We start from the raw sequence: 13,187 nt of genomic DNA, 5'->3' as shown, positions 1-13,187 counted from the left end.
TGTAGTTGAAGACATGTGGCTTCTTTAAGATGTACTTTTTACAGCTTAAAAAAAAGTAGCAGTATTTCTTATACATGTTTCTTGTTGCTAGTTATTTGTAAGATACCACATAACCTTGAAAAGAGCACTTCAAAAAAATAAAACTACCTCTAGGATATCACACTGCAGAACATTTAAACCTGTTAATTTCAAGTACTAGTTTTATGGCTAAGATTGTTCAGTCAATGTTAGATATAAAAGTGTGAAATATCTTTTTGAGAACTATCCTATTGAAATACTGTTCAAAATAAGTTTTCCAAATTTATTATTATGCTGTGCTATTTTGTATATATGACTTCTAGTCCTGAATTGCTGGTTTTAAGAATAAGTCAAGAGACTTGATACATGGTACATGTACAGCTTCATTGAAAACTGATGTTAGATATAGCAAAGATACTCTTAGAGGACATTAGGCTTAAAATATTTTTTAGTCTTACCAAATAATTGCCATGTACACTCTGACTCAGCTGTTTAATATTTGTGGATACTGGACTTGAAATAATACAGTCATCACTGTCAGTTTTTATTGATTCAACAGCATCATCCTCTTGATGATCTTCTTGATCTTAAAAAAAAAATCAATGCAGGTAACACCCAGTATATTTTAGATCACCTAAGACTTAATAAGAAATCTCACACCAATAAATTTCCTTCTCTAATATAGAAAGAGTAAGCTCCAGGTAAATCTTCTCTTCCTTGAAGAAGATTAACACTGTGATTCAATGAGTCACCTAATCTGTATTTTTTCTGGTTTGTTAAAAAATAATGTTTTCCAGATGCAAACTGGCTAATAGAGTAAGTCCTGTAACAAACTAAATATGCACAGCTGTTAGCTTCATTTAAGAAATATGGCCTGAATTTCCTCTGACTTCCTTCAACACCATGCATATGCAGAAGAAGAATGCACCTTTTTTCTTTAGTAAAAAAGTACTTTTGTATGCATGTGCATTATTTTCTGGAACATTCAACAAGTTTTTCCTATCTTTTTAAAAAATTCTTATGCAAAAGCTGCCAACAACTAAACATAACATTTTAGCATTCTGCTTCTGCTTTTATTTTAAACTTGGTATCATGGACGTGGTTATTGCTATAATAAACAGTTTAAGCTTGGAGCTGGGACAGGATGACCTGGCTTTTAGAATCTTTAAATAAATCTAATAACTTTGTGTCACATATGTGATATAGCATCCTAGACCTCTCACTCTCTGAAAGTATTCTGGTATCAGCATTGGCTGTTATCTGCAGACAAAAAGAGCATATTCATTAAAATATGCTTATTTTAATAAATTTAAAGAGCATATTCGTATTAAAATAGTCTTTGGAACAGCATAGATATAAGGGAGAATATTAAGACATTTAAAATAGAAGCCATGTTTCCTTTAATAAGTCATGTATCAGATTTTTGCAATCAATTACAACATGGTTTCCATTTGGGAAGAAAACACATCTACCACCTAGCTTCAGCTAGAATATAATTTATGTCATGAAGTTTCTCATAATGAGGCAGCTTCCATTACTAGTAAGAAGTGCTTATGAAAATGGACACAGATTTTTTTCAGAAAATACAGCTACTTATTAATAACAATGAATCCTACCTTCTGGTTCCAATTCTTCAATTATTTCTGTCTCATCTCTAGAAGTAATCAGTGTTTGGTCAGCCAACTGCTCCTCTGACAGACGAGAGAGCTCTTCTTTCTCCTGCTGAATTTCTTCAGCCACCTCCTTCACTTTGTCACCCGACAGCTGTTTAGTATCCTGTACATGCTACAGGAAAAGATAAACTTACAGCCTTTATAAAACTCCTTGAATAGAAAAAATTACTAAAGTTCAAAACTTGAAGAATTATAGCCCAGGTTCATTATCCAGAGCCTTTTAACAAACAACAAACACCTCTGCATTGTGTCCCCCACCTATATCAGTACTATGCCATCATTCATTGCCTGGGACATCACAGTATTGTGCTGCTAATATAATCCAGTGTTCTTAATTATTAGTTCTACAGATTGCCCATACGGAGCCACAGGTAGCCTTTCATGCTTCATTGTGCATGACAGAAATACTTAGAACTTACTGCCATCTGTATTGCACTAACATCCAGAAAAGAGACTCTCTTGTGTGCTTGAGCTGCCCGCTGCTTCACTTTGAGTGCTGGAGTCTGTAATAAACAAATATATTGAAGAACATTTATTGCCATCTTATTTTACAATAAATTATGAGGAACCCTAATTTTTTTTCAAAGCCAAATCTAATGGCACTGAATTAAATTCTAATCAGACACAATTTAACACAATTCATACACAACATATTTCTCAGATTACACCATGGAACCCATGGAGATTTTATATATAGTATAAATTTACATTATGGAATAATATAAAATATTAGAGTTATTTCAGACATAGAATATTTTAAACATCTTAGGTTAAAAAAAAGCCCACTAAAAACTCTAGTATTTTAATTTATACATTTCAACCTGTTTGCTTTTATTTCTTAAATGACTGTCAAAGATATTTGAAAGTCCCTTCTTTTTCTGTGGCCTTTATTTAAATGTAATTGTACAGTGAATTACATTTTCAAAATTCTCTTCAATATCCAATTGAAAACCCATTGTGAAGGAATCTCAATCTCACAATACTCCAATGTTAAGAACTTCCAGACCTTTTTGAAAACTGCTTCACCGACTCTACATATCTGACCTAGTTGGTTTAAAATTCATGACTATGATACTAAAACATCTGCCACTTACAGCTCAAGAAAATGAATATGTCAAATGTTCTAATGATAATTTCAGTAAAAATAAATAAGTTTAAGACTTTGTGTCTTCAGACAAGGTATAATTCAACTAACTCTTGATCTCTTTATATGAAAAACAGCTAACATATTTTCCAGTTCAAGAATCTTTAACTTTATTACACTTTGAACATATCAAGACTTGACCTAAGCTATTTGAACTTAAAAGTAAGAACCGAACAGTTTATTTTATCAAAACTATCACAGAATCACATAATGGCTTGGATTGGAAGGGAACTTAAAATTTAGTTACAAATTCCCTGCCATGGGCAGGGACACCTTCCACTAGACCAGGTGCTCCAAGCCCTGTCCAACCTGGCCTCAGACACTTCCAGGGATGGGGAATCCCCAGTTTCTATGGACAACCTGTCCTAGTCAAAGGCACGGCTGGAGTTGTGCCAGGAGAGGGACAGGACATCAGGAACAGGTTCTCTGCATAGTGGCTGGGCACTGAAAAAGCTTCCCAGGGAATGGTCATGACCCCAAGGCTGCCAGAGCTCCAGGAGCACTTGGACAATTGGGATTGTCCCAGTTTGCATTTGGAGAATTTGGGATTGTTGAGGTGTCTGTGCAGGGCCAGGAGTTTGATTCGCTGATTCTGATGACTGCCCTCTAACTCAGCCTATTCTATGATTCTATGAAGAATTGCTGCCTTCTAACCTAAACCAACTTTCTCTGAGTTGGAAGTCATTCCCCCTTGTCCTATGCCCTTGCTCTCTCTCCAGCCTTCTTGTAGGCTTCCTTAGGTACTGGAAAGCTGCAATAGGTCAGCCTGAAGCTTCTCTTCTCCATGAAGTAATTCTCTCTATCAAGTACAGACCCAAACATACCTTGGATGGTTGTTCATGTTCCCTAAAACTGGGTGTTATATATCCCAGATCCTTTGACCTCTGTTTGTAGGGAATAATAGCTCGGTCCATAGGAACTTGTAACCTGATCCAGTATTCTACGGTGCCAAAATTTTCAATGTGTCCTGTTTTTCCTAAGGAATAAATAGGAGATTGCATTAATTTTCTTTTCAACATTAAGGTATGTTACTCAAAAGCTAGGAAAAACCACAAATTCAAGATTTATAGAACAGCCACAAATTAAAGATTGCGCCTATACTTTACACCAGTGCTTGTGATGTGAGATCTGTAGTTCATGTTAGAAACAGAAACAACTCGTCAGGCTCCCACTGTATGCTCCAAAATCAAAATATGGCCATTTTCCCCTACTTATATATTTACTACAGGGTTAAATCAAAGTTCAATATTTTTATCTCCTTAAGGCAAATAAAAGTTTGGACACTTTTGTTTGTTAATAGTTAGAAGTGTCCCAAAAAATGGTATGCAATTTAAATAACTGGCAAAGGTACCACTTTACAATTCCTTATTAAACTAGATTCTCTACAACAGTGGGCAGTTAAGAGGTCACTGAATATGCTTATCTGACGAAATGTTTCTAGAAGAAAAAGTAAGCCTCAAAGAATATTCAATACTTTTTAGAATTGTCTTGTCCAGGATACCTTAAAATTATTTTAATGTAATGAATATGAATGTGCCTAAAATAACCCACAAATTGTAAACAAACACCCTCCTAGATTATGCTACTATATATATACATTATTAATCATAATCACCACAATTTGTACCTTTTTCACTATTATACAGCAAACTTTGTCTAACCAGTTTAGATTACACTATTTCTTCCTTTGATTATTGATAAGGAATGAGAGGATATACTTATGACATTCAGCCCAGATAAAAAGCATTGATGTTTGATATGGGCAAAGTGGGGGTGTCTCCTTTTTTGGGTTTTTCCCTCTTATCCTGTGGCTATATGCTGTTATGGCCAGCATTGCACCCATCCCAGCTTTCCACAAATGTTGGCAGAATCACAAGAACATGCTGCACACCCAACAGAAAATAGCATTCTTGTAAACGCTTTTTTCCCCCCTTTTGAAATAGTAATGCACAAATACATTTTTTGTCAAATATGCATGATTTATCACTTGCAATCAAACAGAATACTTTGCAATATATTAACTACCAACTAAATTTGCTGTGTTGTAGATCTTGCCGTCATTTTCCAGGATTTCATGGAACTTAAGCTGACAAGAAGCAATTGTTTCATAATCTATGCCATAGGCACGATGAACCTCCAGTGTGATGCTGTTTTCCTTTATGTAGTGAAAGAAGCTATCATCAGACTGCACAAGAAACTGAGAAGTGAAGTCATATGATGGTGTCTTCCCATGAACTACTGGCGTTATCTGAAGTTCAAAGTCATAGAAGGCGTAAGTACAAAAGGTAGCAGGTTCCCAGTCACCAAAAGTGTGCATAGCTTCAGAAGAGAAGATCACTTTGCTGATATGAATTTCAAAAAGGTTCTCTCCTCTTTCTAAACGAACAGTTTCAAAAAATTCACCCACTGGATCACTCAGCAATATGTCTCGTCTGGACTTAAGTGGTTTTGTATCATACACAATGTCTCTTAGCTGGGCTGCAACAGATAAAATAGTTATAATATGATTGTCTTTTCAAAAACTCAAATACAATTAATGACTGAGAAGGAAGGATAAAGGTGTAATTCAATTATATTAACGATGTTACTTTCATAAAGGCATTATCAAAAAGAATTCATACACTGAATGCACACTGAGCACACTGGCAACAATCAAGAGTATTTCCTCAGTGGAGCTGCCTCAGTTACACAGACACAGGCCTCAATCAGTTATTATTAAAACTGATAAAAACTGGGAGTTAAAAAGGGTAAAATTCAGAAGTCTTAAGCAATATTCAAAGTAAGTATCACTATGCAAATATAGCAGAGATTTAAGATGTACATTTTTGTAGGGTTGATCTAAATTTGCCAGAGAAAGAATTAATACATCTGACTTTTAACATCTGTTGTATCTTGAGTGGATAGTACTATCAGCAAAGACCAACACATGTTTCCCAGCCTCAGGTGGTAAGTGGTTAATAAGTGGCTGGATGGGGTTCTGAGTAGTCTTCTAGTGGAAGATGTCCTGCCCCTGGCAAGGGGTTTGGAATGAGATGGGTTCCAACCCAAGCCATTCTGGCATTGTATGATTCTAAGAAATCAAAATACATGATTACAGCATTAAGACATAAACCATGATGCAGTAGATGCAACTTGGGAGACAAAATGTGAAAATTGTTTCAACATCAGTTTGTAAAATATCCTATTTGAGGCTTCCTATGCACCTTTTACACAGTGAAGCCACTAAAAAATACTTGAAATTCATCCTGTTTAAATACTATGTCAGTATATTATAACAAGACTTGAGGCATTTTAGTAACACAAAGTGATTTTAGTAACACAAAGTAATGATATTACTGCAAAGTAAAAGGTTGACCATAAAAGTATGATTTATTAGAAAAAAAAAAAAGTTTGGTCATTTTATTCTTATTCAGCAATAGCTGCAGTATAAAAACCACTTTGTTGGCTTTGATTTAGTTAATAACTGTCATTTAAGTCAAGGAAAATTAACTGGAATAGATACCTTTTCATGAAAGAACTGACCTTTCTACTAGTTTTAGGAATGGTAAAGTGTTTCAAATGGAGAACAAATTTAAAACAGTAATTTGGAGGAGATAAAATATAAAAAAAAATTAGTGAAGAATATGATTTAAAGATACCTTCTAGTTTTCTGATACGTGCAGCTCTAATATCGAGAAGATGGGTATACTGTTCCAATTTTACCTCATAGTCTTTCTGTAGATTTTCCATCTTTCTTGTCATTGTTTCTACTTCAGTCTGAAAAACAATTGCATGTAAAAGGAACTTCTGAGGATTGTTTGAATGGATGTTGCACATGGCTTTTGGCTATAAGTTAAAATACAGTCAGATTTGAGAAAGGAACATTTAGAGTATGCAAAAATAGCAGCAGTTTTTCACTTATCAATACAACAATTCAGTTCTAATGTCAGCAAAATCTAAAAACATCAATAGGAAAAACAGAGTAGTTTTTGTTTTAGGACAATATACCTAACAGTTTGTTTAATGATTTTGTTATTTTAAATGCTAATTAATTGAAAGAAAAGTCAAAATATGATCAGCACTACTCCAACAGTGGAAGTAGAAAGAAGACAGTGAAAGCAGAGTGGTATGGAAAAGGAAGCTTACTTGATAAGCATATTTACGATCTTACCTGTGAAGACCTGGTAGGAACTCGGAGAGAAGGCACAGTCTGAGGGTTAAGGGGAGGATGAGCTAAAAGACTACAATTTAGTCACCTGCATCTCATGCTTTTTAAACAATACCTTCAGCAACAGAAGATTTTGTGTTTGGTTCCCTATGCACAGACTGGCTTTGTTGCTGAATTTTCGAGTCTTAATTATTACAAGTGTCAGAGCTACAAAGGTTAAAATGTTATTACCAAGTTATTTCCCACTGTGAGTAGAGTTTAGTACCTGGTAATCTTTGCTAATTTTGTGCTGCACAAGTAACAAATTCCTTGTCTTTTCCAGTTCTTGCACTGTTTCTGCATGTGTTAACTGCAGCTCCTGCATGGAGTGTTCTAAATCTTTATGGATATCTTTTTCCACTTTTTCCAAGAACAGAAGGTCCACATTCTTTTGTTGCTTTTGATCCTGGAGCACATTTGAAAAATTAATAGAAAAGATTTTTGCAAAATATTTGTGTTTATCTGTGCATGGCTTAATGCAATACTGGCGTTTACTTTGGTACAACAGTAAGGCAGCAAGCAGAACTTTACAAACTTTAAGCACATGGTAACACAAAAACAGGAATGAGGTAGACTAGAATGTGTCAGGCTTGTTTTCAGCAATGTAATCTCAGGAACCAATTAAAATATATCAGATATTCAGAAGCAATCATTCCTTTCTATCCAATGAAAATACAAACAGATATATTTGCCTTTCTCATAATTAATAATCCTGCCTCCATAAATGTACAAACCCCGAATTATTATTCTCAAGTCTACACTTCTTCTGTTATTAATACTGGGGAGTTAGTTTTCATTGAGGTTTTTTGTACTTGTTTTTTTTTTCCATTATCATTATATAATCATCATTATAGTAAACACTTCCTCAAGAAAATAAAACATAAATTACCCAAACAGTGGAAATATTGCAAAATTATTTGTTCACTGATATCTTCCTCTCACTCCATTTTTAATTTGTGCAAGAGAAAAAAGAATAGAGTATTTTCTGTTTTTTTGGTTTTCTGTTTTAATAAACAAAGAGAAGTTCCTAAGCATTGCTGTACTACATATTGGAACATCTATGCTTATGGTAAAGTTGCATCAATTGTAGAATTAATAAAAAAAAATTGGTTTTAGTAAACATTATAGAGATAACAAGATGCCATGGTAAGTTATTTAACTGAGAAAAACTAAGTTTTTTTTCAAATGGCTGTGAATCTAATTTACTTCACTTTAGTTGTTATAATTAATTATTTACATAAATTAAGATTTAATTCTGGCAATTTTTTTCATTTTCCCTTCTGATTAACTGTAACTAAAAAATGACAAGAGCACACATTTGAGCTTGAGGCATTAACTACTGAAAGATGCTCAAATAATTCAGCCCTTGAAAATTTGAGGTGTGTAGAAAGCATATAATGGTCAGCCAAGGGTTTAACAAAAGAAGAAAAAAAAACAACAAAACCAACAAACCAACAAAAACACCTTGCACAAATAAGAAAATAAGAGAATGCAAAATATGGAATTCTAGAATGGTTTGGGTTGAAAGGGATCCTAAATATCATCTAGTTCCAGCCCTGCATTCTTTGTAAGGTACCTTTATAAGGAAGAGGTTTTCACTGAATTCTGCCATACCAACATCACTTTCCTGAAACATAATGGAAAGGTGTTACCAGATGTGAATTGAAGAAATACATTCAGGATAACAATATACATTCTCACTAGATATGATGTTTTGCTTGATAGCATGACTAAATAAACACTTGTTTTTCTATGTTCTTTGACTTTCAAGAAGTATCTGCACTATGCCTAAAACATAGAGGGGTTTCTTTTGTCATATTAAAAACAAAAATACAGTTCACCTTGGTTAAAAACTTCACTTGATTTTTCAGATCATCTAGTTGTTGTTTTTGTTCCAGGTAGCGTAACTGCAGGTCTCTGTTGTCTTGCATCAGCTTTTCCTTTTGGTCTTGATATAGAAGAACAAAATATTATACTTAATTAAAAATAGGTAAGAAAATTACAAACTGGATTTTTTCATATTAATATATGCATGAAAATGTCATTGCAAAAAGCAGAAACAAATGTATTTTGTTTGGGGAAATCTTTGTGTCCTTGTTCTGGTTAGGACAGGGTTAATTTTTGTGAGACGTCAACTTTTTCTGACACAATCAATACTTCTCTATCAAGACAATCATAAAAAATTGTACTTATTGTACTCTGTAGAACAGTACTATAAATAAGTACAAATACAGCAATGCATGAGATTTTGTTAATATAAAATAAAAAGTATTTTAGACAGTGTATGTATAACTAAATAAATAGATAGAGTGTATGAATTTATGAGATGAGTGAAAAGAATCTTTGCTATAGGAATTGTTTCAACTTAGATTTTGTACTAGCTTATCTCAGGCTTTTAAAACCTGCATGAAACACTACTGTGAGTAAGCTTCAATGAACATGAACCAAACAGCTATTGTAATTTATGGCTGAGAATGTGGGAAATACTGGTAAGATGAGAAGAACAACTATAAATGTCTAAGGGAAATGGGGCTGGTGGAAGTGTGATATAGCTTCTGAAAATACTATACTAAAAAAAACCCAGAAAACGTAGAGTGTTACTCTATTTCCTATCTAAAAACTTTTCTTTTAAGTATTACAAAGCACATTATGATGTTATGGCCATAAAAATACTTCTAAAACAATCAGATCAAATTATAGGGTCATTCTAAAAGGGAACTACAGAAGGAGGACATAGAAAATGTCATGATCATGTTGGTCTCCTGTAGCATTAAGAATTTTCAAGGCTTCACTTATTTTACCATCTTTCTTGGACACAGGAAAGAAGTTTAGGAAAAAGATTCATATGCCAAACTACAAAGGGTAGACATGACATTATTTCTACACTAGTTCTAGGCCGTACGTTAAGACAAGCATTCATTTCAATTCTCATACTGAACTTCAAAGAAGAATGTGCAGCAAAGGCAGACACTCTGAAATATGTGACTGAAGAAAGTTTACTGCCTACATTTTGTGAAAGACAGAGCTGTAATCAAATCCGATATACAGAAGTCTGGAAGGATATTAGAACATCTACTCCAGCTGCAGCAAGTCAATTCAATAGAAATCAGAAGTGTAGTACTCTGGTGTTTCAGTTTAGGAGTACAACAAGCTACCTGGGGAAGGGATGGTAAATACCTGACACTTAAATATAATCCCCACAGGAAGGAAAGAAGATGGAACGCCAGTTTTTTCTTAATCATGCTACAAGTAACAACTGTTAGTATGTCATATCTTCATAATAATGTACCTTAAGGCATCTTTATTTTAGGGTCAATTAAGGCTAATTTTGCAAACACTTGCTGTGGTCAAACAAAATGTTTAAATATTCAATCTGGTATGTGAAGTCAGCAGAACTACTGAGAATCCTAATGGTAAGCATGTGCTAAACTCAACGCATAAGAATTATTCACATGTTGGCCCACTTCATTCCATTAAATTGTTCACAGAAATACACCAGTGTAGAGAAGAAATACTGAGCAAAGAGTAAATATGAACCCAACAGATGAAGAATGGATTCAGCTGAAATTATATGAGCCTCATTCAGCCCATATTCTGTATTGGGTCATATTCTGCACTAAATAGATAGTCATAACTTAAGTGTATTTAGCAAATGTACACTTAAAATGCAGATTTGAAAACACCAGCAACAGAGACTCCACTTTTCTGGGCAGTATATCTCAACTCCAACAGGGGTATAACATCACACTTTGAGAAAATACTAGTTTTCTCAAAAATATACCTCTTTCTACTTTGATCTTGTCAAGGATTTCATTTTTGTCTGCTAAATCAGTTTTGATAGCTGTCTCTAGTTTAGCAATTTGCAGTTTCAGTTGCACTTCCTTTGACTTCCATTGCTGTTCATGGGGTAGACTGAAGACACTGCAATAAAATATATGTTATATGAAAAACTTTTAGAAAACAGTTTCAGTAGAAAATAATCAAGAAAAAAAACTTTTAGCAGCACAGAGATCGCTGTCATTGTGGCTGAGGAATTATGTAAACATATGTTGGTCTGCTGCTCTTGAAACTCAGGAGGCTCTCTCAGGATGCAGTTAAAAAACATGAAAGATTTGTGGGATGAGCAAAGGAGCTGGCCTTAATTTAGAGCTCCAAAGTTAAATAAGTTGGTAGCATCCAACATTTGTGAGACTAGGAAAGGAGCTGAGATACATATCTCAGAATAATCCACAACTGTAAACTTCAGCAAGTGACTACAAAACCAGGGTTTTTTTGGTGTACAAACCCTCTTAATGTAGAGAATTGGGATCATCCAGCTGATTTCTTTTAAATTTTTGAGACATGCAGAACCTAAAGTCAGTTGCCTGGTCAAAGAAGTGTTGACCACAAAGTGACAGCAGTTTTCTCATACTCTAAAACAACAATTCTGATGCTGATTAAGAAGCACATATAAAGTAATCTTGAAGAAATAAAAAAAAGTGGGAAAATAAATTAGAATAACTGTTTTGCCTTTAACATTATTTGCTTGTAAATTGCCAATCTATTTGCAAGGACTGCATGGATACAGAATCAGAACTGCTGAAACCACAACAAAATGTATAACTAGACTGAAATAAAAGTAATTATATTATATAATCTACAGTGTAATTCCTTGCAGGTAAAAAGAAAAAGCAATGTAATGTGCTTTCTTGTAACTTAGACAGTGAGTACTATGCTCTTCATATTACTCTTGTTCAATTCGCGCATTCTTATTATGGAAAAATGTCCATCTTAAACTATAAACCAGTTTATTCACTTACATATTCTGTGAAAAATCATAAACTGTGGAAAAAGCTGTCAAATATCAAACTTTATATAGGTTCACTGTGAAGTGCTGGAAAAACTTAAGACAAAAATTCAAACACCCCTTTGTTAAAAAAAAAAAACAACAAGAAACAATCCTAAAACCCAAAATAAACCCAAATTAATATATATCTACCTAGAAGTATCCTTCTTTCAACAATAACTCTAATGAAAAGAATGAGAAATTCAACTGAGAACTTTTTTTCATTTATGTTCAAAATAAAGTGACTCCTATTTATTTTTAATTATGTTTTTAAAAGTAGTATCCTATTGTTTCAAGAGTATTAGAACAAGTGGGTCCATTTCAACAGGACAGATGAAATAAAGGCAGAGTACCATGAAAGTTTCCATATATGCTTAGATATGAAAAACTGGAGCACAAACATATTTACATGTGTGCACAAACATGCAATAGGCACATTCCAGCACTTGGTGTATGAAGACCTATTCAACAGGATGGGAATCTAATTTTTCATATACAGAATCCATAACTTACCTGTTATGCAGCTTATCATAGTTTTCCTTCAAGAGTTCGTTCTCTTTTTCTAGATCATTTATTCTTTCCTGTAACTAAAATGAAGAAGGAAGTTTTATTTGATGCACAGCACAAAAGGAAATTACAATGAATGTATGAAGACAAATAGTTAATAATTTGTAGGTATTGCCAAGCTATTATTTGTTCCTTTTATACAAAATCAGAATCACAGAATATTCTGTGATGGAAGGGATACAAGGATCATCAAATCCAGCTTTAAAGTGAATGGCCCATTTGGGGATGAAAACCACAATCTTGGTAGTATTAGCACCCTGCTCTAATCAACAGAGCCAATCTCAGGGTATACATGCAAAATAATATAAAAATCTAAAAGTCTAAGTGTATTACTGACATGGTAAAGAACACATCCTTGTTTTCAAAATATTCACTAAAGCAAGACACAATTTTAAAGCTATGGGATACCAAGAACATAACTTCATGCATTGCAATACTTTAAAGGCTTGGAGGAAGTACCTATGAGATAATCTTGGTAAACTTGGTTCATGCAAAATACATTTAAAATAGGTAAACCAGGTGGTTAAACTAAATTTACTACAAAAAGTAACAGAAAAACAAGATTGCAGACTCTTACTCCTCATGCATTGAAGAGAATGAGGAATAAAGCACTTGATTTCTAGCCCTAAGTGTAGATAACAATAGTCTGAGAGCCTCTAGACAAAGAAACAGAAGTAGTTGATTTGAACTGCTAAATAAGATATAACACTATACTGTACTGGAATTAAATCAGGTTAAAAGAATACTAAAAAACTATTATCAATAAATTAAGTA

The 13,187-nt window shown here is 33.7% G+C and overlaps 1 protein-coding gene across 2 annotated transcripts in view; it reads right to left on the bottom strand.

Moving 5' to 3' along the window:
- LOC110480067 (protein fantom) overlaps positions 1-13,187 on the bottom strand; it is a 32,960-nt gene that overhangs the window by 8,554 nt on the left and 11,219 nt on the right. For both annotated transcript variants that reach the window (XM_021547761.2, XM_021547762.2), the window contains 11 exons: positions 12,360-12,433; positions 10,803-10,942; positions 8,863-8,969; positions 8,598-8,648; positions 7,248-7,427; positions 6,474-6,591; positions 4,861-5,313; positions 3,660-3,811; positions 2,111-2,194; positions 1,635-1,803; positions 477-604 (listed from right to left, as the gene is read on the bottom strand). In XM_021547761.2, coding sequence (XP_021403436.2) covers positions 477-604; positions 1,635-1,803; positions 2,111-2,194; positions 3,660-3,811; positions 4,861-5,313; positions 6,474-6,591; positions 7,248-7,427; positions 8,598-8,648; positions 8,863-8,969; positions 10,803-10,942; positions 12,360-12,433 — 1,656 coding nt within the window. The remainder of the gene's footprint in view (positions 1-476; positions 605-1,634; positions 1,804-2,110; positions 2,195-3,659; positions 3,812-4,860; positions 5,314-6,473; positions 6,592-7,247; positions 7,428-8,597; positions 8,649-8,862; positions 8,970-10,802; positions 10,943-12,359; positions 12,434-13,187) is intronic.

This window comes from Lonchura striata, chromosome 14 (assembly GCF_046129695.1).
Source record: "Lonchura striata isolate bLonStr1 chromosome 14, bLonStr1.mat, whole genome shotgun sequence".
NCBI lineage: Eukaryota > Metazoa > Chordata > Aves > Passeriformes > Estrildidae > Lonchura > Lonchura striata.
The sequence above is the reverse complement of the archived record's forward strand: the minus strand, read 5'-3'. Positions and strand labels throughout refer to the sequence as shown.